The sequence below is a fragment of the Ischnura elegans genome, chromosome 12, assembly GCF_921293095.1.
Source record: "Ischnura elegans chromosome 12, ioIscEleg1.1, whole genome shotgun sequence".
NCBI lineage: Eukaryota > Metazoa > Arthropoda > Insecta > Odonata > Coenagrionidae > Ischnura > Ischnura elegans.
In genome coordinates this window covers 75,620,918-75,647,321 of record NC_060257.1, presented here as the reverse complement: position 1 = coordinate 75,647,321, position 26,404 = coordinate 75,620,918, and the positions used below count along the sequence as shown (strand labels likewise).

Sequence of the window (26,404 nt, the reverse complement as noted above, 5' to 3'; positions counted from 1 at the left end):
TAAATTTTGGACATTTGAACCCCTGACACTCCCTTCGATCGCAATGATATTGGTTCTCTCCTGATAATACTATTCTTCATAATATTAATGGAATCATTACTTTCATGAGATCTAAATTACCTCACTCACTCACTTTACCAGAGTTGGCGGAAGGCGGGATTTTTTGGGGGCCAAATCCATCCAAAGAGAATTATTAAATTGTGGACATAATTTTATCTGCGTGAATGACTTGGATTTTTGAAGTGAAAATTTGTTTTATTATTATTAATTCCATAATTCTCTCCTAGCACAACCCGCCAAAACAATTGAATTGCTTTTTACAGAAACCCCGACGTGGCCTATATTTTTTCAATTTTGACTTTTTATCATGTACAATATGAATCTACTAGTGATGGACAAAGTCGATCATTTTAGTGATTCAATCATTTTGACTCGAGTCACATAAGTGATTCAATCAATTGATTCAATCACTATGATCGAAAAGACTCAAATGAATCAAGATCGAAAAGACTCAAAGGAATCAAGATCGAAAAGACTCAAAGGAGTCATGATTGAAAAGACTCAAAAGGAATCATGATCGAAAACACTCAAAAGGAATCAAGATCGAAAAGACTCAATCAATGGATGTAATAAATCACTTTGAATAATCGAATAAATATTGCCTCATCTGCGAAGAGCATTGGTAACACTGATTGCTATCCATATTATCATTTCATATACTATTTCGATTGTGAATTCCTAGATAAGTAAATTAGATTGCAAAAATGAAGGAAGTAGTGTCATGAAAATATTTGGGAAGGCAAAACTGCCACAGTTTCTTAACACTTATAAAATAATTTCTAACTATAGTTGATCAAAATATAACAAAAAATACACCACACACTATGCATGAATCTGATCTGCAGGATAATTTTATGAACGGCACAATAAAATGTAACCAGCTTTAACTTCTACTTCTTAACGTTCTCCTACAGGAATCATCTTAATATTTTCCTTTTACGTGTATTGGTGTTATTAATACTGATAACTGCTGGAAAACATTTAAAAAAAAGATTACACAAGTATTCAGTTCTTCATAACATAGTATTTAATTTTCTCACAACTATTTCTGCCCTGAGGAAAAGAGATGTAAACTCTATGAGATCAAGCATCGATCGTTCCAAATTTTGAAACAAACCGGAAACCGAGATGATTGATATGAAACCGGAAGTCGGGGTGATTGATGATCGACTTGTTTAACGAAATGAATCATGAGTCATTTGATTCACCTAGTGATTCAATCTTTTTGATCGAATCGTTCATGATCGACCCATCACTAGAATCTACAGTTTTCATTACATCGTTTGGTGTATAAACTACACACCTGTGACTATTCTAAAGGCTTTAGATTCACATGAGCATCAAATTATTTGTATAGTGCCGAAACCCTTAAGTTACAGCATAAGTTAATTGTTTTCTTAATTCCCCAAAAGTTTTAAAATTATTATAACCATATATGATTAATAATTTTAGGGTACATCGATTCTATTAGTAACCGTATGTAGACGAATGCCGATTTTTCTTACCGTCCAATTTAAGTTAAGCCATTCCTCATTTTCGAACAGTATTCCTGTCTGCATTCTTGGACTCGCAAGCAAATCTTCGTGGAGTTCAACGGGTATGTTGTGGAAGCCGCCGGGAAGCAGTTATGTGAACACGGTGACCACTGATGATCGCCTGATTGGTGCACCCTACGCCATCTATCGTGAAAAAGGTACTAACTACAGTTTCAGAAATATGTTCCATGGTTGCTCCCGACATAGTAGCACAAAATTATTACACTGTTTATCGTCAAATGTCAATGAAAATTGTGTCTGAAATCACAGGAAATCTTATTTAAGAATAAAAATTTCGTATAAAATGAATAAATATTGTATAGCATTCAAGAATGATCTGACAAAAAAAAATCACCCTTATCTATGAGTTGGTAAGAAATAAACATTTCAGCGGATAATATGTTATTTTTAAAAAACTCTCGTTCAGGAAGTCAACTTTTTACATCCTCTAACAGTTTCCATAGCATAAATATTTAAACATTCATCATTTTTATTATTTTTGTGATCAATTAGGCAATCGGTGATGCCTCGTTCACACTACGTTCTTTTTACAATAAAGAATTGATATTAAACTCAAGGTTGTATCAAGATGTTAAGACTACAATGTTAACAAACGACTAATAATAAAAAAATTATTTCTGATAATGGTAATGTTATTGATTATTACGTTCAGCACCATTTAAATGATGTAGCTAAAAGGACGGCATATTAACTTCTTTATTTAAACTTCCCGCACTAAATGAACTTTTCTTACTCCTAGCGCCAGATGGCCATATTCTGAAAGTAATTCTCAACAAAAAAGAATCTGCGTCATGTGACCCAACTTGGACACGATCTGGCCAATCAAATTGTATGAAATCTACAGATCTGTGGTCGCCCGAAAGTTATAAATTATTTTCGTTTCAATTCATAGCGATTTGAAAATAAGTGAATCGTTTCTCCCCGAACTTTGTTATCACATCTTATTATTCCCACTCAGTATTAGTTAATTGCTCGTAATAGATTTTGTGGATGAACTTCATCTTACAGTGATGCCGGGTGAGGCTGTCTTCTCAGTTTACACTGGCATTGTTGTTGTGTTTCAATGGAAGTGTTGTGCCATCAATGAATGCTAATATTGCGATTTATTTTTAGAAATATGAATTTAGGTGTCCTCAAGTGATGGACCATTTGGTATCTGGTCTTGGGGCACAAAGAGAAGATACAATGAGTGATTCAAATTCAGCCAACGCTGCTTTGGCGAACAGCAATAGAGTAGTTGTCGCTGTTCCCAGTCCAGAAAAGCAGCAGGAAAGTTTTGGTGAGTTCTTCGAGGATTCTTCACTTAGCTTTGTAATGAAGAGGGAGTATTCGGTTGACTTATTAATTTTTTTTATTTCAGCTCCAAGGCCACTGAATGTGCCGGTAGTGCAGAAACTTCCAACTGGCGATGAGAAGCCGGTTGAGACTGATGGGAAAGTAAGAGTGATTTGGCCGAAAGGGAAGAAGCGCAAGAAAACACAACGCGACGCCACTGCGCCTCGGCAACCTTTAACAGGTTTGTTCCGAGTTCAAATAACTCTAAACGCTTTATCCATGATTTTCGATCTATTTGAATCATTTTCATTGTTTACTCCGTGAGCAAATCTGAATTTTGAATTTTCCATTTTCCTATCATTAATGCATCCGTTATTTTACCCCTATTATGTACCTTGTTTGTTTTGTATTGTGTTGCGAAGCCTATATAAGTGATTGCCAATCATGCTTACTGGTTTTGATACCTATCTCCTTGCAGGTTATGTTCGTTTCTTAAATGATAGAAGAGAGAAGGCTAGAGCGGAAAATCCGAATTTGCCTTTCCCTGAAATTACCCGCTTGTTAGCACTTGAGTGGAGCAAGTTAGATGCTGCAGATAAGCAAGAGTATTTGGATGCTGCAGAAGTGGACCGTGAACGATATCTTGAAGAGCTTAATGCCTATAAACAGACCGAAGCCTACCGAATATTCACTCAGAAGCAGCAGGAGAAGAAGGCTGCTGCAGCGGCCGCTGCCTCGGCGTTTGCGGAGAAACCTTCCGGAGCCAAAGGAAATGCTGCCGACGCATCAAATCCAGTGCCAGCATCGGGTGCTGCTGGTATGTTTCATAGTTTCTCTGCGTCCCGGTTTTATTGTGCTACATGATTGTTTAAAGCCGTTTCTGGTGAAATATGTGCATTTTTATTTATGTGGAAAATATTTCATACATTTTACAGGCACCCCAGCAACGCCTCAGTCAGGCGCTTGTGGAAATGCAGGTCCCAACACCGGTGAATCCAGCGAAGATAGGGCAGATGCTGACCTGTCAACATTCGACATACCCATATTCACTGAGGAATTCTTGGATCACAATAAAGGTTGGTATTTTATTAAGTGCTACCCCCTAAGAGCTTTCATATATCATTATTATATTCTGAAGGTTTCCTTACAATCCCAATGGTAAGCAACATGGCTTAACTATCATGCTTATCCCCAAGAAAAAGTACTGGTTTGTGGCCACTCCATACACATTATACTTCTCAGCAATTCTTACAGAATGCTACCCCATGGACAGGGTTCCTTCACTATGCTACCTTCTTAGCAGAAATGTGGGTTAATATGCTAGTAGTGGCTTAAAGTATATTGTTTTCGGCAGTTAGTGGTATTTGTGGGTTGCGAAGTATGTAAAGTGGGATTTTTAGTCTTAGTAGAATTAGCGGTGCTATAAAATAAATGAGGATGTCGTGACAATTAATTTCAGCTAGTAATTTTATTTGAAACCTTGCGTTTTGTAATGAAATGCTAAGTCCCCCCTATACCTCATTTTCAATTCACTTAACTGAAGTTCGTAGAAAATGTGGTTAAAGTGCAGAAATAGCAACCTGAATAGGGCTAGAAATGCCATTTACCTTTTAAGCCTCCTGCCTTTTATGTTGCAAGCTGTTTTAAAAGCAGATCTAAACAGATTGGGTAGTGGGTCTAAAGTGTCTTCCAAATATATTTGCTCTCCTAGGGGCACACCAGTGACATACATACTATGGTCATTGATATGCAAGTTTTCAATTACTCTTTCCAATCATGGCCATTGATCACAACAAAGGTTTTATTGTAAGATTTTTTCTATTTGGCAAGGACCTCCATTATCATTATTTTAGCCTTGTCACCAATGTGGCTGTTTGTAAATTAGAAAAGAAATATGTTCTCCTTTGAATTTATTGCTTCTGCCTTTTACTTTTGTCTCATGGTAACTGTGCCAACATGCCTTGGCAACCAACCACATGTGTACAAACATTCATGGTTACTGGGACTTTACCATTGTTTATTTGAATTCAATGCATTTTTAAGAAATCACTGCTGTCAAGTGATCAATATCCTCTGTATTTCTGAGGATCTATCTTCCTGCTTCTTAGAATAACTTGCGGCTGAAATAATACAGATCAATGTACAAATATTAACCATTGAATTTATTTTAATGAAAACATTGACACATTTGCCATCTGATTTTGTTCTCATGAATCATTCGAATCAAATGCAAATGCATTTTCAAAAGTTTCAGGTTCCAATTAGGATCTCTTATTGACTTTCTGCAATATGCATATTAATCTCTAGTGGATATCTTCTAATTTTGTTTTTGTTTTTTTTTTTCAATTTTCTAATTATTTGGGCCAACTCTTATTTCATGAAAATATTTGCATTGAAATATGGTAATAAGTCTCTGCTTAACAATTTCCTTCCTTTGCCTTTTGCATTCATCAAGGCTGGCTTAAATTAGGAACTTCAGCTTTGAAATTAATTTTTGATTTTCGAAATTTTTGCTAGAATCAGATTTTGAGGCCAGACTAGTTGGGGATCACGTGATTGGGCATTTTTTCATTTTAGACATGGTTGCGTGTGCTTAAGCCAAAAATTGGTCTTGTTTTTATTTGCCTTTTCATTCCCAGTTGGGAGCCATGGTAATCCTCTGTGATAATCCCTTACCATTAAAATTGATGGCTTGAGGGGTAACTTAGTGAAAGCGATTCATTATGAAATAGAAGAAACATTGTGCTTTCACATGAAATAATTATTCACGCATTTACACGACTATGGTTTCAACGTAGGACGTCATCATCAGGTGAACTCTACAGATGTTCATAACATCAATTTATACTAGGCTTGGAGGGGCTTATACCAATCCCTTACCATTAATCATACCTATGCTGCTGAGTATTCCAAAGTTCCTCACTCTGCCTTTCTAAAGTCACATCTGTGAAACTTGCAGCCTGTGACCCCACTCCTGTTTAGACAAAATCCTATATGTGCCCTTACATCCAACCACTAAGCTCAAGTACCGCCCAATCCAGGTTACAGTCTATCACAGATGTACTTACCCTTGCCACGGTAGACATATCTACAGTTGGTGCCATAGCTACGCTTCTTGCATAGTACGGTCAGCAGTCCAGACCATCTTGTCCAGTATAGTCCACAAATTTCCTCAGAGGAGAAAGACCACTCAGTAGCTTAACTTTCTGAGGAACTCGACCGGAAATTGAGGGATCTGGGTTCCTGTCCCGGTCGAGGCCAATGATTTTTTTCTCTATGGAATTTTTGCCATGGCACCCAAACCTGATCACCAAGATGCGCATAAGTATCCTTGAAAATCTTGTTGACAATAACTCTGTTGTAAAATGTATATAAAAGGAAACAAATTGGCAGGAGTCATAGCCTCAAAATGTTGGGTAGAGAAGATTTCATTTTACTATTCGAGAAAGCACATGGTTATCAATCATTCTTATAGGAGGGCAGTAAGCAGTCTTGAAACCCTAATTTTAATTCCTTTCCTTCATTTATAATTTTTATACCAAAAAGTTAATGCAATACAAAGTGATTGATAGAAATCAGCCCTCATTTTTACTATTTGCATTAAAATGTAATTCACACAGTCTTCCTTCTACACTTCCCTTTTAGCTAAGAAATTCATTAAAACTCTGTTACTTGTAGAGGTGGATGTCATGTATAACTGTCAATTATCTTCTTCAATTTCAAAAGATGATATGTAGTTATGCAGTTATGCATTACATTATAAAACTGACTACAACTGAATAAAAGATTTCTTTTATGCAGAAAATAGATTGGCAAATCATGAAATGAGGATCAAGAAGAGAGATGAGGCATTCATGGCTATTCAAAGAGAAATCTTGCGTTTAAAAAAGGAAAAACTGCAGCTTATGAAAATAAAATGGAAGGCTAGCATAAAATATCGAAAGAAGAAATTGCTAATAGAAGAAAGGAAACTAAGTGAACTTAGAAGAATTAATAATTTTCTTCAAAAGTTGAGGAGAATGTATGGATAAATGTGTTATTAATGTAAATGATTTTTCCTATCCTCTGTAGTAGTGATTAAATGAAATTTGTTTTTGTTAAATTGATGAAAGGTATTTAATATTTTTCATGAAATATACCTATTGCGTGACTGATTGCCTTGCTATACACTATTCATAAGGATTATGGCCTTTGAGACTGGCAAAGTTTTCATCTTGTTTTCCTCCTGAATTTTATGTAGATACAGTAGACTCTCGTTATTACGAAGTTCACGGGACCGAAAAACCGGAGGTTCGTAATAACGAAGTTCGTATGAACGTTTCTTTGAGGAATCGTCGAAAAAAACAGTATATAATAAACGAGTTTAAATTACGTGAAAATACATATAAATAGGAAAATACGTTTCAGTTTCTCGATAGAAGAATGCGGTATGACGCAATCTGTGGGTTGATATCTTCCCGAACGCAGTCAGTCCGATATACGAACTAGATGCGTCCCAAGACCTTGTTCCTAAGTTGACAAACCTACAGTCCGGCCGCCGAGAGTGTATGGGTGGATCAGGCTTATTTCAATACTCCTTATGCATTTGACGTTGTATGACTAGGCAAGGGCGTATTAGGTGCGTTTGGGGGACAGCGATTGGCTGTAAACCGTGCTGGCCCAGGGTTATCTGCCCCTTTTATTGTGCCGTCATCGGACAAATCTCGTCGGCCGGACTGTATGCAAGGAATCGAGAAGTGCTGTTATCCTTCCGAATGCAACACTGCATTACACGTATGCGCTAAATCCCGAAATTTGACAATTTTGAATGCTCGTACCTCTGAAAATTCGTAAATAGAATGTGCGTAAGAAGACTATACGTCCAATTTACGAGCGGTTATGAGTGGGTCACAATGACTCCACAGGAATGAAGCTTACTATATAATGTTGAGTATAAACTGAATAAAGAACCATAACTGACGCTCTTGAGCACAGAACACAAGAAGAACTTGGCGCGATTATTAAAACTTATCGTAGTGAATTTCCACCAAAATACCGTTGCTTATGTGTGGAACTTCGTATTAAAGTTCATTTTGTAATCGCTGGGACCGGGATTGAGGTTCGTAATTTCGTAAAAACTAAAATTTCGTGATAACGTTTCTTTTACTCTAGCTTGTATAGGCCTTTTCGTCGGGACCAACGAGTTGCTTCGTAATAACGAGAACTTCGTAATAACGTTGTTCGTATTAACGAGAGTCTACTGTAGTTACTTTGTTTCAATTTAACCCTGCCGGCACCTACATGAGGAAATTGTCTTCCTTGCTAAGAGTAGCATAAGAATATTTGAAACATCTTTATATGGAGCTCTTTTTAGGGTGTAGTTACCGTAGTATTCTCGTCCCTCTCATTCAGGACCCAGCTCAACTGGGGCACCTGGCCCTTACCCTGGCTGCTGGACTAGACCCTCTAACCCCATCTTAGCACGAGTCCACTGTCGAGTTATTGTGTTACCAGTGTTTTTTAAATCAAATATTGCATTTGATTTACAATAATTAAGTCTTCCATAAGAATTACTAAAAAATTTTAAGCACTATGGAATTTAAAATGGATTTCTAGCATATATAACTAGAAAGTTAGTGAACGCAAGGTGCTAAGACTATACATAAGTCCAGAAATCCGTTATTTGCAATGCTAAAATTTTGTTTAAAAATTGCATATGCACAGAAAAAAACGAAGAATTCATTTCAAAGTATAAAAAATTGTAGTATGCTACAAAATATGTCACTGCAAAACAGTTGACAATATAACCACTTCGCAACGATTTCCAGCTGCGAGGAGGATCTTAGCGTTTTCCATACTAAAGACAAAAATATGTGTCTGAACGTTTCTTGACCCGGGAGAAGAAACCCCTCGTCTTATATTACCCCTCTTAGCGGTAAGGGACTGCAGTCATACAATTATTTATCCAGTCATTTTGCAAAGTAAATATTTGTTCCTGTCTCAAAAGATAAAAACTAAGAATTGAATTATTTGTCTTTTGAGCAGCGTTTACAATTTTGAAACAAAATTTTATGATAAATATTAACTTATATCTCGATTTCAGTATAAACATCAACATGGAAATTGTTGCTGCATTAAATGCGTTAATGTTAACGATAGAGCATCGTTCCGAAATTGATAATTCTCAGAGTAAAATGAGGAATTCAATTCGAAGTCTGTAATTTACTTTCAAACATCAATTATGCATATAGCTAATTTGTATAAACGAAGCATGATTGATTGTGAACCAATGCCGCTGGTAGGGTTATATGCCCCGAAAGGAGGGAGCCCAACTACCCTCGGAGTCCGAGATAATTTGGAGTCCCTGCTTGGAAGGGTGGAAAAAGGTTGGTGCTGAGAGTGTGTGATTATCCGCAACACCCCTCTTAACAAATGTCCGGCAAAAGTGCTCCGTATTGAGGGGACGGAAGAATCTCTCAGGGCTCAGTACAGCAGTCATGCTAACGCCCCTTGCACACACACCGATTTTGGACGGCCGGTTAGATATCGGCTGATATTTTACCGGCGAAGCGATGCTTGCACACACGCTGGATTTTTATCGGTCAAACGATAAGTTGCTATATTTTTTTGTTGCAAACTAAATGTTTTTCAGCCGGCGCTGGCAATCCACAGTGACAATGGCCGGCAGCTAACCGGCATTTTGCCGGTGCCGGCACGTGATCGGTGTGTGTGCAAGCTCCAATGCTCTCCCATTGTTCACTATTGGCCTAAGGGGAGAACTCCACCGTCTCGAAAGGGTGAAATGAGTGGGAGGGTTTGGACTAATTGTTGAGGCCCTACAGTCTCGCTAAGCTGGGTCTCAGGCAGGGCCTGAATGCATCTGACCTTTGGGACCTTAGCGGTCACTTCCCTTCCCCCACATCAGCCGTTTGTTTGCGTTAAAAAAATCCATGACAGCTATACCTGACGTTTAGTCTTCTGTATATGAAAACGCTTGTCCGCTCCACCCAACATTCACTGGGAAAGGATTAATAACCTAAATTCTCTAAGCACCTAGGTTACACATGTTTTTTTCTCTGTGAATCGATGTGCATTATACATGAAGTGAACAAGAGTACCTTATGGACAAGAAGTACTTGGTATGTATCTACTTTGTAAAAAATTCCTTAAGCATACAAATGTTTAATCAGTGAAGTAGTGGTATTACTGCAACCTATCAAAATTTCCTTCTTTTTGTTCCAAGCCATACTTCATATTTTTAGGTTTAAATAGGCATAATGCTATTCAAAGATTAAATGTAAATTTTATTTTGGATCACGGTGAGTCTAATTGAAACAAATTCAAATTGAAGGCCTTATTCTCGGTTAATAGTTAAAATATTTATATGCAATTTACAGCATATGTTATTTTTAAATGTGGCAGCAGATATCTTTTTATGGCACTAATGACCTAAGCCGGGGGTGACACACCTTTGGCATGCAGAGCAATAATTTGGGCACATGAAGCTGGAATAGGACTTCAGACAATGGGTTTGATTGGCAAACAACACAAGTGTTTACACTTACATTTGATAAACTTTGGCACTCAATTTTTACCTAGCTGTCAGTAATCTCCTCGAATTACCAATACTGGAAAAGACATCTTTTCATGTCAACAATGTTGGGGGATATTGTGAAAGAGATGATATAATTGTAGGCCAAGGAAACATCCTGTGCAAATGAAGGATGCAGAGGCAATATCTTAAGAAGAAATGAAAGTTGATACTCTGAATCTGGATGAATGGAGATTTATATTTGGACTGGACTAAGTAATTTTTATCTGTACCATGGATGTAGATATTTGGATTAGGCATTAAAGTTCCTTGTGACATTTATTCATATCTATGACAACTGAGAGTTGTTAATGCTACAAGAAAAAACTTGCTGTAACATATGTACTCCTGGGTATTACAATTGAGTGGGTGAGAAGCAGAGGGATACTGGTGATTTTTTTTAAACAGAGTTAGGTGTAGAAATTAGGTAAAGAAAACAAATGAGATGTACTAAATATTACTAGGGCATTTGATTTTCCACTCGATGTCAGCACAGAACAGACTTCACTTGTATCCTTTGGCTACCAAGTGTTTGTATATTTCTTCTATCAATTTCTTTACCTAACTCTGTTTAAAAGAAAAATCACTTGTACCCCTTGGCTTCTCACCTTCTCAATTCATTTATTTATATGTATCAATAATTGCATTGAGGCAGCAAGGGAGGGTTTGGGGGATAAAACCCCCCTAGAGCTCGGAAATTATTTGAAGTATAATACATTATGCCGTATTGGAGTAAAAATTCTTATAGAATAATGTAAATATCCCTCATAAAGCCATAAAACTCACCATTTTGAACCATTTACCTTGAATATTTTCTGGGGGAGGGTCCCCACACTTATCTCACAGAGTCCCCTGTATTAGGTGTGTCTAAAACCCCCCCTAGCCTTAATTCCTAGCTGTGCCCCTGCATAATTGATCTCTTTTGTGTCACTGAAAAACTGTTGAAAAGTTTGAAAACACTGTGAATGGTAATAATCTGGTAGTTCAACCAATTGAGTTGTGAGCAGTCATTGGAATACCTGGATTCAAATCTGTAGTTCAATGATTTCCCTAAGATAAGTAAATAATATTGTCCCTTTGTTGAGTAATTCCAAATGATTTGGAGTTGGTATCAAACAAGACCGTATTTCCTTTTTTCTTTTGCAGCTAGGGAAGCAGAGCTGAGGACCCTTAGGAAGTCTAACACGGAGTATGAAGAGCAAAATGCCACCATTCAAATGCACATAGAGAGCATGCGGTCAACAGTCGAGAGATTAGAGGTGGAAACTCTCCAACAAAGAAGCAACAATGCTGCTCTACAAACTCACCTCGATCATTTGCGTGCCACCCTTGCAGCTTCTTTTGCCACTGTCCCACTTCCGGGTAATTATGCCTTTGAGTGAATGTCTCGGTTGTTTCTTCATTTTATCTCATACAAGGCAACAGGGGTCATGAGCTCACTGACTAATGATAGAATTATTTTTGATTGATGGTATTTGAGACCCCAGCATAGTCTAAAGGCCTTTTTAAATGGAACACGTAATTGTGCAGGTTAGAATGGCATTTCTTTCTCGATATGGCGTGGAATTGAGCGAATGCATGAATAAAATTAGAACAGGCTATTTTGCCATCTCACATCCATGCATTCTCGCAAGTGTTGTAGCAATTCACTGCTTTAAACGATACAATTTTGATACTGTTTATTGCATTGATTCCGTGGTTAGAGGATATTCCATGGGAGATATTTGATGATTAAGACTGGCGAGTTAATTCACATCCCATTTATCTTTCACCATACATTTAATTATTTCAAGCATAGTAATGAATCATATTTATTTCATTGCAGAGCATAACGAAATGCAAAATTATCTAATTGCTCTCATGGAATGCTATAACTACTTATAATTCAAAGAATATCACATAAAAACTTAATCAACTATCACAAAAAACATAGAGTCACTGTTGTTAACAGGCTTGCTAGTAAGCATTTTTTTTACATTTTAGTGGTAGAATCAGCTCCATTCCTTGTTACATTATTTTCCCTGCGATGAGCACTCTGGTAATTCCTTTCAATGTGTTAATGCTAACAATAGGGTAGTTTCCTTCATCAAAGAAAACAAAAGGCATTGATTGCGATTCGTTACCCACCATTAGTGTATTCATAATATACAAATTATTTGGTTTTAGAAATCCCTGTTTAGACGAACGGCAATGGTCAACTTTTACCGCTTTTGAAAAAGGCCAAATTGGCGCACATGCGATACCACTCCACGTGACGTCACAGGGACCTAGTTTCTATACGATTAGATAGGAGTTTTACATCGTCTGACATTACCAATGCACGCATGAGGCACAGAGGTCAGGGAAACATCTCTTAATAATCACCCATTAAAATTGCCTAAGGTAAGAAAGTTTCCTTCGTTTGATAGGGTAATAATAATCCTTATTTAAGCCAAGCGCTACCAGCTAGAAGGGTACTCTGCTACCTGCTTGCATCCTGCGTTGTATCAGCACTCAAAGCCTCGCTCCAAGGTCACCTCACATGGCGACAGCTGGAACCAGAATGATGTCAAACGGGCTTTTCCCAGCATTCCTACTTAGCTGTCGTGTTTTCGCGTGCTTGAAAATCTTCATTTTTCATATAATCGCGAAAAATAGATATCTTCATTTAAAAATCTAACGGCCGTATTCATAGATTTCCGCTAAAACACGCTAGTAGGGCGACTAACTTAGTCGGCTACTAAGACCTTTTAGTAGCCTACTAAGATATGGTATTCATGGATTCTATTAAGGGAGCTACTAACTTAGTATGCTACTAGCCAGCTCGGCAGCCGATACTCGGTAGCGATTTGGGTTCAACCCTCTAGGCTACGCTTGGCAACACTGCATCTGACTCCTCCGCGGCGCGGAAAATTCGTAAAACTATCAAACAAAAGAAATTGATTCAGCAAAATGCATTGAACTTTTTACTTCATAATGGATAATTCGATGTGATATCGCATCGCAGATATATTTTTTTATTGCTGTACACAAAAATTATTGCATTACCATTGGAAAAGGGTATATTTATGAGTAATACCGAAGCATTTGTACGTTTGAGATGCAGTTATTGTTGTACAAACTGCTGCGTATTCATTGATCATATACATTGCATATTGTTTGCACTTCCGATATTTGTTTCCATTGGTGTATGCGTGATTAGTATGGAAAAACATAACTAGCAAAGTCAGTATTATACACATTTGTATCTATTCGGAAAGCAGAGATACACCTCAATGTCGGAGAAGAAACAAAAAATTTTGCAATGCAGAAATGAATCGTTAAGATGTGTGAATAATAAATGTGTGAATGATACACATTTATTACGTTACAAACACCAACGTGCGAGCAATTAGTAACATATACGCGGCAGGTTTAGAAATATTACACAATTAGTAACATATGTTTGCAACTCCTAAAATGTTAGTCAAGGAAACAACAATCTGCTTCGCTACATTTAAATATTTCAAATATTGACAGCGTGCGGAAATATATGGCATATAGTTTACTAGAGGTGGTTAATGTAAAAAACAAAGCATAATTAACGTAACTTGTTTTACTTATTTATTGCTGATCATATCACAAATAGCACTACAACGCACACAACATTTCACTTCACATTTCACGAGCTGTCTTTATAACACTTATAATCCGTACATTCCAAATCAACTGGTTCAATGAAAAGCTTGACTCAAACTTAATTCAAAACACTATAACGTAACTCTAGTAAAGCATGATAAACAGTTTTCCAATCGCTCTGCACACACCAAAAGAATTTGCACTCGTTGACGTTCGTAAGAATTCTTCACATCTCACTTCCCACTCATCACTAATGATTTAGAATCAGTTGATGTTATTTCACATTACCATTACGTAGACAATGAAATAAATAGGCTGAAACAAATTTTTAAACCAGAAATTGTAACATCAACAAACTTCCAATCTCACTCTCCACTATCACTCGTACCGTAACCAAAACAAAAACAACAGCGCAACGAAATACGCAAAATGTACACACTGGCGAAAGCTCACGATGAAGTGACTAGAATAAGTAATAAAATCAAACACAACTTTTAAGCGTACAAACGAATGAAAATTTATGAGCGTTTGCTGTATCCCTAGAGAACAACTGCTTCAAATATGGAACATACCCCTCTCACAAAAGCTAGTAGATACATTTGATCGAAATGATTAAACCAGTATGGAAGAAATAAATTACAGTGGAACCTCGTTAAAGCGAGTACGGGCTATAGCGACACCCCCGCTATAACGAGAGATAGCCGATGCACCGTCAATTGACCCTATAATAAGCGTGTTAAAAAATTCGTTTTTACGAGACCCTTTCGGCGTTGGCTCTCGCCATAGCGAGGGTTTCACCGCCGGAAAACTTTCATCAAGACTCCTTAACCTCTGTAACTGCTAGCGATCTGTTAAAAATGAAGTTAATGGAGTGCTCAGTCTCAAATTTATGTGGTAAACTGTCGTTCGATAAATATAATGATTGACAAAACAATGCTTTGCATGATTTTTATTCAGTGCGGCGCTTATAAATTGTTTGAATAGTTAGTCGTTATTTGTGTAAGGAAATTTAGTGATGCAAAAAAACATCGCCTTTCATCTGGATTTATGCTTACGTTTATCGGATAGATGTTTATCTGTCGCCGCACCACTCCTGTTCCTGTATATCTGTTCGCAACAGGTATATTGGCTATTATTTGCTCCACCTCCGGTAAAGCGACAATTCGCTATAGCGAGTGTTTATTAGTGCACCGTGGGGTGTCGTTATATCGAGGTTGCACTGTATTTTGTCGTAGCTCATACACTCACAAATCACTTCACTTGTTGCTTCACTCTTTACTTCATCGTCTATATGCAATCAATTCACTTAGGGGTGCATTGAATGTACAAATTGTGTTCACTTACACTAGAGGCACAAATTCACTGCAAGTCGTAGCTTCCTCCCAGCTACAAAAAACTTTCAATTCCTGTCAACAACTACACTACATACGTTGCCTGCCTTACTTGAAGAAGGGATTCTCGCATTCCATTTTGGCACAAATGCGTAAAAACTCTATAACAGTATACAAATAAACCGGAGTTCAATCATCCACAATGGTCCGCCATATTTAGTAGCTCTCTTAGACAAGGCCGGAGGGCGACTAAGAACCGGCTACTAAGATAGTAGCATACTAAGCTTAGTAGCCCTTACTAACAATCTATGAATACCACTTTGCTAGTATGCTACTACTTCGAACGCTACTTATGCGTTAGTAGCTTACTAAGGAAACTATGAATACGGCCGTAAGAGTGTGAAATGCGTACTCCAGGAGTAATAATCTTTCGATTTAGGCAATAAAAATATGTAATAGGAAACTACCGTATTGGAGTTCCCTGCTTAACATTAGAATGCCTGGCTGGGTCAATTTGACCCAAAAGATAATATTTATTTTGAAACGAAGAAGAATTTTAGACTCATATTTCATGACTTCTAATTATTTAGTTTGGTTTACCATTGTTCAAAAGTTAAGACTGATATTACCGTATATTTCTGAATATAGTCCCCCTTTTTTTCCAAAAATGCCTGTGGTAAAAGTAAAAGGGGGACTATTTTCAAATGCATTTTTTTAACTTTTCCCGAAACTGAAGCCTCAAAATTAGGGGGGGGGAGACTATATTTATAGGGGGACTATATTCGGAGAAATACGGAATTATTTTTTCTCATCACTTATACTTGCCGCACTAGGATGGGTCATTTTGATCCAGACTATCAAATTCAATTGAAGCCTTTCTACTGTTCCTTTGTATTCAATGTAACAGTGTGTTTTATACTGATGTTTTTGTCAAAATGGTACTGTATTTTTTTAACCTGATACCATTGAAATTCATTGTACCTCCCGAATCCATCAGAGGAAAAGTGATAACTATTCACAAATTTGTGGAAGCTAGTTTCCCATAACACCATAGAAATTGTTGAACAGCTACAATTTTAATATTTTTCATCTAATTAAATTTTCTAATACCCAATCTATCCCAAATGCTTTGTAAACAACATTAATAAATAAACTGGAAGGGAATTAAGTACAGTAGATTCCAGTTAATTGGGACATATCGGGACTTGTGCACTTTGCCCCAATAGGGTAGTTTCCTTCATCAAAGGAAACGAAAGGCATTGATTGCGATTCGTTACCCACCATTAGTGCATTCATAATACACAAATTATTTCTTTTTAGGAATACCGGTTTAGACGAATGGCAAGGGTCAAATTTTATCCTCATTTGAGAAAGGCCAGATTGGCGCCCATGCGATTCCACTCCAGGTGACGTCACAGGGACCTAGTTTCTACACGAGAGGATAGGAGTTATACATCGTCTGAGGTTACCAATGCATGCATGAGGCACAGAGCTCAGGGAAACATGTCTTAATAATCACCTATTAAAACTGGCTAAGGTCGGAAAGTTTTCTTCGTTTGATAAGGTATTAATAAACCTTTTTTAAGCCAAGCGCTACCAGCCAGCAAGGTACTCAGCTACCCGCTAGCATCCTGCATCCTATCAGCACTCAGAGCCTCGATCAAGGTCACCTCACAAGGCGGGAGGGGGAACCAGAAATGCGTCGCACAGACTTTCCTACTTATGCGTCGCGTTTTTGCACGCTTGAAATTTTTCACTTTTCATTTAATTGCGAAAAATAGATATCATCATTTAAAAATCTAAAAGCGTGAAATACGTACTCCAGGAGTAATAATCTTTCGATTTAGGCAATAAAAAAATAATAGGAAACCACCCTATTAAGCGGCTGCCCCAATTAGGTGAACTCTCTTGTATATGTGCATAAATAACTTTGAAATGGTAGAAAGAAGACTAAAGAATGTTTATAATGCAACATAAGTCTATTAAACTATTAATTTTATTAATAAAGCAGCGAGTTTAGTTAATTTATTATCATTTTTAAGAATTATAACATTTTTGTTAAACAAAATTTCTCAGCCACGTCTAAGTCCTATTAAAGAAAAGTCCTATCCTCTTGCAGATAGTATAACAACAAGAGCTTTCAAAATAGGACAAGAACAGGAACATTTGTGAAAAATAAGAGCAAATCATAGAAGGAAAAAAAAATAGTATTCTGAAAACAAAAAAAATTAATTTCGTCGCGAGTATAGAGTCTATGTCGCCGACTCATGGCCCAATAAAGCGGCATGCTGTCCCAATTAAGCGGAGAATACTCTGGGTTATTCCTCTATTGGGTTCTGTTCTTCAAGATCTGCCCCGATTAAGCGGCTGTCCCAAGTAACTGGTGGACCCATGAAACGGAATCAATTGTATTATGAGTAAAATATGCAAACCTGGTCATATTGGGTCAAATTGACCCACTATGACATGAAAGGGTGTTAGGATTGGTGGGGCATGCTAGTGTTAATAGTATAGTTTTTCCACTTTGTATCCATAGGTACGAATGAGACTCCAACCTTGTCTACAATTGACAATTACATGACTCGCCTCCACACAATCATAGTGGAGGGGTCGCCAGAACACCAAGCCCTTGTGACGACTGTTCGCGACATTGTGGGTCGCCTTGACTTCCATGGATGACCCACGCAGCCTCGGCCCCCGAGGCAAGGCCCTAGGCTCACAGTGATGCTCTCCACTCCACGAGTGGAAGCGTCACCCGTCGTCAGCAAGGAAGAAGTGAACGAGGAGGAAGCGGACGAGGGTAAGGGACAACTGAGGAAAAGCAAGCGTAAGAAGAAGAACAAGGCTGGGAAGGCTGCTAAACAGGCGCAAGCAGCTCAGCAAGGTAAGGGGCAGTCGGAGAAGGAAGTTCGGGGATGAGGGATGTGTGTGGTACCATCGTTCGTGCAGGACCAGTAAAGTTATCCTTCACACCAGGGAAACAACGCAACAGTGTCGTGTTTCAATGATAGTGTAAATCCCTTGGCTGATGATGGCCTTATGTGAGTTTTGCCTCATGACTGCATAAGTATTAGAGATACTTAATGATAGGTGTAAGTTCACTTAAATGGTGGCTCTTATTTTTAGGGTTCCTTAAGCGATGTCGCCAATAAAAGTTTATATTCTTCACGTCAGTAACCAACAGTTTTTTCATGAAATTGTACTCGTATGTGTCCAGCAGTTTGTTTTATGTTCTCTACTTTAATCATCAAAAAGTTTTGTTTGTTTCTCAGTTCAAGAATCTGTTTTTTCTGTTTTTATTGAATGATAAGTTTTAAACATTTGTTGATAACTTCTGTTAAAAGTCTATATTGATGCATCCAAATGAATGAAATTACTTGGATATTCTTTGTTGTCTGGCAATCACTTTGTGTGATGAAAATTTAATGGAAATTTCAGTCGTGAGCCAAATTTTAATTTTTAACAGATTCCATTGTAGTCGCATGGGAATCAGAAAAATCCTTCCAGTTGAGTGTGGTATTTTGCTACCGTTTAGAATTGGGATGGAGTGATGTGTGATAATAGTTTTTGATACTTCTGTTGTGTTTCTGTAACTGTCAAAATTCCCACTTAGAGATAAACTTGAGTTTTCTGTGAAGCCTTCCAAGTGCAAGTGATTTTGAAAAGTACAATAATCTTGTGATAATTAATTGGTTTGCTAATGTCACTAACCTATGGTTAGTAGCTAATTCTTTGTAAATGGATTGTAACTGTACTGCATTTATGAAATGAAGTTTGTGGAAGTACCTGTCTTCTAAAAGAAAGTCACGATCACATTAAAAAAATTTTGTTAATTTTCCTGCAGAGAGTACAGCATGCCATCCATAGTTTCCTTGACTGTAGAATAGAAACTGAGTTATTTTTGTCTTAGACATCAATGAGTACTGAATTTTAGATGTTTATTGAGAGATCTGAATATTTTTTCGATGATGTTTGAAAGTGTTGGTGCCCTATGGTAAGCTTCAGAACTCAACGGATACCATTATAAACCTCTCTAGTATTCTATTTCCGTGTGTGTTTTAGTATGAGTGTGCCTGTTGGTCTTAAATTAAAGATTTTTAGGATTTAACTTAGTAAATTATTTGTGTTTGAAATAAATGCTGTTACAGTTCATTTTATCAGCCAAACTAGATTTCTGATCTGACTTTCTGTGAAACATGAATTTCAAAGTTGTTGTAATCAATATTTAAGAAGTGTTTTATTTTTAAGTTAGTATAACTGTAATGCCAATCCTGCATTTGCTTCTTATGAAATTGATTGAATTATATATTGTGATAAGAACTCAAAAGATAACATGATGTTTCAAATTCTTAATTATATCCAATGAACAAATTAGTTTTACTTCTTCATTGATTATTGTTTTATCAGCATGATATTTTCTTTCCTACTGTGGAAAAATTCACTGGAATATTTCTGAAAAAAACTGAGATTCTTTCTTTGTTAGTCATGAGTTTTCAATTGCATGTTTATTTGAAAGAAAGGCTAATACATTCACAAAAAATTTCCAAGTCCAAAATTAGGTGAACTCCGCATCAAAAGTATATTCTGGCTAGACTTTTCTTTTTGGTATTAACAGAGAAAGAAGAAAGTACATTTGCTTTATGTGCTTAATATAATTTGGAAGTAAGGAAAAGGATGATTAGCACTGGAATTGCTGGTCAGGTGTGTTTGCCAGTTACACCACCCAGCCAATTTCTCAGAGCGAACTTTGAAATGGGTTTTACCGAACAAGATGTTGACGTCACATGTGGCGAATTAGAAAGCAAGACCCTCGCCACATATGCCACAGTGTAGACTTGTGACGTCAACATCTTGTTCGGTAAAACCCATCCCGAAGTTCGCTCTGAGAAAATGGCTTGGTGGTGTAATTGGCTAACACACCTGACCGGCAATCGGGAGATCCAGGTTCGAATCCCGGCTTAGTCAAATATTTTTTCATGGCAAACTTCATCCGTTGGTGTACTTAACATTGCACCCGTGTGCGTGACTGCATACGAAGTCACTTGTTCCTGCAGTGCTTGCCTAAAATTGTTTTTCTGTTGTCTTAATTTTTTCTCATAGAAGTTTACCACCTGTTTACCTAAAAAGACCAACACCCATCAAAATGAGGAGATAGGAATTTCTATTTTATTTGTTACGGTAACACTTGTTTTATTCAGGAATTCACTGCAGTAATTTCATCTGGCCATTTTTATTTTTTTGGTTTTGGATTTATGCATTTAAAATTCTTTATTACATTTTGAATGGAAATAAGCAGTATATCTGACACACCATATGGCGTGTGGTAGGCCGGGGCAGTTGAAGCAGGAGCGATGTGACCACTGAGCTAACATTTTAAATTTTTTTATTGCCAGATGATTAGTAAAAAAAATAAATCTGTTGTTATGATGAATAAAGAAAAAGGTTATGTTTCATGAAGTTATCAATTAATTTTAACATAAAGAAATATTTAAATTAATTTCCACTAGTCAAATTGGTGGGTAGCAGTCCTCATTGGTAGCTGTACAACCCTGGTCCCTTTAGTGTAAATTGATTTTCTCTCAGTAATATGTAAGCAGGGAGAAGAGGAATGGAAGTGGTGGTAGGTGTCAATCAGATGAGGAGGGTAGCTTGTGGAAGAAGAGTATGGTTGACAAAGCAATACTGAGAGAGAGGAATATTTACTTAGTTATGTGAAGTAAATGTAGATAAATAGAGTAACTAGAATCCAGTGCTTAATTTCTATAATTTTAGGTACAAGAATGCATGCCCATGCTTTTAAGCGGCACATGATTTTCAAATATTAACTGCCCCAAATCCCCTGAAACCTCCAATTTTTTAAAACATGTAATAAAATTAATCATAATGCGGAATCATGTTTTACCAATAGGGAAGTACGCTAGTGTTTCAAATGCACTAAACACATTTTTTAAATTAGAGTTCAGAATAACATAATGTCGTAAAACCACAGTTTAAATCCTAATAGTGTATACTTGATCCGAAATATGGAAAAATTCAAAGGCCGCTAAAACGGGTGCCCATGTTGAATATTGGCCGTGACGCCACAAGGCAGGAGCAGAAGGCAGCATCTACGCCGTTTAGTTCTACCATTATTCTGCATGGAAAAATTACTGAATTTGAGGATATTGGTTTTTTGCTGTCATAAAATATCTTCAAAATATATATGTGGCTGCTTCTCTTTTGAGTACATGACTTCATTATTGCATAATATATTAATATTCATTTACGTGTCAACTTCAAGTTTAGAAAGAGTAGTGCGAATAGCACATTGAATCTTTAATGAATAGATGATGGTATTTATTTTTCGCTGAGTATATTTTGGCACAATGCCATTTATCATGCCAACACATTGTTTTGTAAGAACTGAGTCAAACTAATAGAACTATTGCAGACATTTGCTGCAAGACTTAATCGTTGCGTATGTATTCACGCCGGCCGGAACATTCGCCCTTCGCAAGTACTACCGGGAGATAGTGTCCGAAAATATCCACAAGGAGGAATGACGCCTCGATCGCATTTAGCATATTTACTTGGTTAAAATGTATTCCCTTATATTCTTCTTTTTGAGTAGTGGTTTTCTGTACACTGTGAAACTTCTGTATACATACTTCACACTTTTGACAGGATTGCCTGGAAATCTTAAAAATCATGGAAAAGGTAAAATGAAGAAGCATACGTTGTTCAATAGAGGCATGGGCTGGGATTTTGTGAAATTTTTACCAGTGTTCATACTCTTGGAGAGAACCATGAGTGACACCTCTCTTTCCTCAAAAGTCAGGAAGTAATAATGCATACTTTGAAGGAGTGCCTTTGAAAAAACAGCAGTGGAGCACCCAGATTGCTTCTCATCACTGTTTTTCTTTGACATTCTTTTGTTTTTCTTTTATCATTAGATTGTCACAAGATTCATTCTAGTGCCTAAACAGTTGTGATGATGATGATGAAATGAAGGTCTACTTTGTATCCAATGGAAAATCAATAGCTACTCCCATCGGCCCACTTAAGGTACCCTTCATCTAAAGTCTTACTTACTTTATCTTTTCCATATCAAGATCATTCCAGAAATATGAATGAAATCCATGAAATTCCTTATAAGAAATTTATTTGGCTTAGCTAGGATTCGAGCCTAGATCTTATCGTTGCAGGTCTGATATGCTGTTTTGCATGTCTTGCTTGCCACTGTCTCTGCATGCTTTGGAGCTTAAGCTGCCAATGCAGTTACACAGTTTTAATTGTGTATGACTGCATACAAAGTAACTTGTTTCGTGTAGTGCTTTGTAAGGTGTATGTCATTGAAATGTGTCAGAATATGGTTTTTCTCAGAATCAAAAAAATGCCAAAGCAAATGCTGATTTACCAAACACATCGAGGCTGGCAATTAAGATTACAAGATAATTTGATGCAAGCATTGTAAATTAATGCAATGAATTTATACTTATATCTCAACTGGTTGTGCCACTTAGTTCTCTTAATACTATAGCAAATACCTGAAATACCATGCATTTGGCTTTAAATCTTATACCAAATATGTAATTAATCAAAATCATGTAAAGTTGTTGCTACTAGGTGAATACATATATCCCAAGTATTCAACTACTCAAGTGATCCAGGAATTCTTCAAGAATGCTTGCTACTACATCTCCATCACTCAAAAGCAGCATGCGTGACAATTGCAGTGTGGCTAATGAATAACCTGCTGGAATACCTGTCTGGAAAACGGAGGAAGTCATTCATTGTATTTGGGGAATTAAATGGTATTTCGTAGACCCTTGTTCGGCTACAACGGGTGTGGATTATTCAATGCCAACCAACAAATGCCAGCTGTAGCCGATGCAGGGAAAGGGAAGGAACCGCTTAGGTAGCTATGGTAGGAGGTAATCAGGCCCTGCTTAAGACCCAGCTCAGTGAGACCTTATTGCCACTCCTTAGGAATTGGGCCTGAACCTCGCCCTCATTTATGATCCTTCTCATAGCAGGAATCTACTGTGAAGTTAAATTGCCAATGAATTTTGAAAAGTTAAATTTGTTGCATACCCCAATTTTCAAATGAATTTTTTGTTTAATTCTGGGCATAAGCAATTTTTAAAAGAAATTTTAGTATTTTACCAAATGTACTTCTGGAGTGAAAGTCTTAGTATGTACCTTGTGTTTATTAACTCGGTTATTATAAAAACCAGAACTCTGTTTGTGCATATTTTTAAAATGCTTAAATTTATTCTTATATAACTCGGTTATTATAAAAACCAGAACTCTGTTTGTGCATATTTTTAAAATGCTTAAATTTATTCTTATATAAGTGAAAATTACTGAAAATTCTAAACAATAATTATTAGAGAAGGGTCGAATAGCAGATTTCTCAAACTCGAATGTCAAATTCGAATATTAAATCATTGCTCGAATATTCGAATACCTCGAATACTAAACGATGAATGCTGGAATGTTTGACTCGGTTGCATATGCAGAAGGCAACACAAGATTTTGAGGAGTAATTTTGATTTCCTTTAAAGGATTCGAACAGGAATTTAGCTGATTAATGGAATATTTTAATTTTATGGAAACAATTGGGTATATAATTAATTCAACTAACATCGCTTTACCCCCACTACTGCTGCCAAGTGCTAGCTGACAATCTGAGGCATTTTGCAAAATACAAGCTCTTCTCCACCGGATTTTCTTCAATTATTTTCAGTCCATCTTTGTGAGTTCTCACGAGATAAGAAGATGAATTGGAATTGCTATCAGGGAGAAACCATATATCCTGAGAAAATATCCCTTTGTCTAGGACTGTAACAATAAAGATTTATAGCACCACTCATAAATTGTAACTTGATATATGTTTTCGGAAAAAAATACCGCATCAACTTCCGAGAAGCTCAGTTGCGAGGATATCGAGTTTCGCCAGAATGCTAAGTCCCCTAACAACACCGGATATCCTATGGATATCCATTTCAGGTCCGCTATGTCCTATCTAGGTCCGCCGGCAATCAGGATATCCGTCGGATCTCCCACGGATATCCGAAGCCGGATGATCCGATAAATATCCGAATGGGATGATCATAGGATATTCTGTTACAGAACTATAACATTAATACATATATAATTGTAATAATTATTGCATTCAGATTTGCAAAATACCAATGCAGATACGCCATATCCATTGATGAAAACTAACTGAATAGCAACTCTGAATGCAGTCGAAGTTTTCCTGCAAATTTTGGTTTTCGCTCATTATTAATATGGGTTTTCTGTCAAATGCAAGCACCTATAGTTTGGTGATTATAGCATTTACAAATTTCCTCCACAATGACAATTATTAAATTTTTCGTTGAAACCATTATATTACGAATCTATCTAAAAATAACGGATTAAAAATCGTATTTCGAAACTTGCTCCATAACAGGCGGCCATCTTGTATAACATGTGACTTACAGCGCCCACAGTAGAGGTGGGATTTTCGGTTCATTTCCGTGATTCAATTCATTCGGTTTTATTCATGTGAATGAACCATTCTTTTATGTCGTTCATAAAGAATCACATGAACCAAATTAACACCGCGAATCAAATGAACACTGAGAACCAAATGAACACCGCGAATCAAATGAATGCTGAGAACCATTTGAACAATGTGAACTAAATGAACTCTGTGGACTAAATGAACAGTGTGAATCAAATGATTGCAATGAAGCGAAATAATCCAGAGTTCAGTGAAAACATTGAAGGCTATACGCAGGGACTTACATAATTATATGTATATGTTATTATTAGTAAGCATATCTCCATTTAAAAAATTAAGGTAATAATTAATAAATATGACTAAAAATGTTTCCTTCCTTTTTGGTGATTCATTATTAAATTAGATTCTATAAATTAGCGTTACACCCAAAAGGAACTTTCCCAAAAAACAGACAGATTTATTGGGAGCACAGTGGTCATGAAATTATTCCGGGTAACCCACGCAAACCCTCTGACTCAGTGGTGTTAGCAATATAGGCCCATGCATTAAGTTGAATAGTACAGAATTCACTTACTGAGGTTAGGGACCTCCAAACCAGAAGGAAGAGTGTTGTTGAATATTTTAAAAAGAGCTCTTCAGCCAACATAAAATTTTAAAAAAATCAGGGTCAAGGAAACTACCCAACACTGAAACAAGAAGTTCCTACGAGGTGGAATTCTACATTCCTCATGTTCCAGCCAGTAATAAAAAATAAAGAACCACTACTAGCAGCTCTTGCACTAACACACTGTAAAGTTACCCTTCACGCAATAGATTTTACAGTCATGGAGCAAATATGCAAATTACTTCTGCCATTCTATGAGGTAACTAAGGAAATTAGCTCAGAGAAGCAGTGGCGCCGACTCCACGGGGCCTGAGGGGGCCTGAGCCCCCTCAAAAATTCGTTATAGGTGTGAGGAAAAAATGTGTCAGGCTTGTTGATTTTCCACGGAGTGTCCAGATATCGATAGTCGAGTTATCAGAGTTCTAATGTTGATCATATGACTCTTCTAAAATGCTTAAAAAACTTAAAACTCACTACTTATAAAATTTCCCAGGGCAAGATCCCGGTTCGGGCCCCCCCAATATTTTTTGTAAGTCGGCGTCCCTGCAGAGAAGCAAGTATCAGCTTCAAAAATTAGACCTTTTAGTCTAGGTATCAGAAAATATTTTGAAGGTACGTTAACTGAGAAAGAGGGTCTCAATGATGAGGCTCAGCAGATATTTGGAAACATTCAATGCGAAATTGAAAAATGATTTTACAAAATTGAGGAAAATTCAATTATCGCAGAAGCAACTTTGCTGGACCCAAGATTTAAGAAAGTTGGATTTGACGTTGCTGTTGCTGCAGAAAAACAAAGAAAAATTTGATTGGAAAGGCAGCAGCTCACAACATGCAAGACCACGAAGAAAGTCAACATTAAGGGACTATTCAGCAAGAGGAAGATTCTACTGAGTCACCTTTATCTGGCAGCGTTTGGAA

The 26,404-nt window shown here is 37.0% G+C and overlaps 1 protein-coding gene across 2 annotated transcripts; it reads left to right on the top strand.

Moving 5' to 3' along the window:
- The first annotated feature begins 2,413 nt into the window (after positions 1 to 2,413).
- Positions 2,414 to 19,719, top strand: LOC124169135 (high mobility group protein 20A-like). Of its 2 annotated transcripts, XM_046547639.1 has the most exons (7): positions 2,417 to 2,633; positions 2,730 to 2,895; positions 2,977 to 3,132; positions 3,370 to 3,708; positions 3,827 to 3,967; positions 11,608 to 11,823; positions 17,926 to 19,719. In XM_046547639.1, the coding sequence occupies exons 2-7, from the start codon at positions 2,757 to 2,759 to the stop codon at positions 18,066 to 18,068; spliced, it is 1,134 nt and encodes a 377-aa protein (XP_046403595.1). In that variant the 5' UTR covers positions 2,417 to 2,633; positions 2,730 to 2,756; the 3' UTR covers positions 18,069 to 19,719. The 2 variants fall into 2 exon arrangements, with proteins under 2 accessions (XP_046403596.1, XP_046403595.1); XM_046547640.1 differs by lacking the exons at positions 11,608 to 11,823; positions 17,926 to 19,719 and adding an exon at positions 6,693 to 6,997 and having other exon boundaries at positions 2,414 to 2,633.
- Positions 19,720 to 26,404: the final 6,685 nt, after the last annotated feature.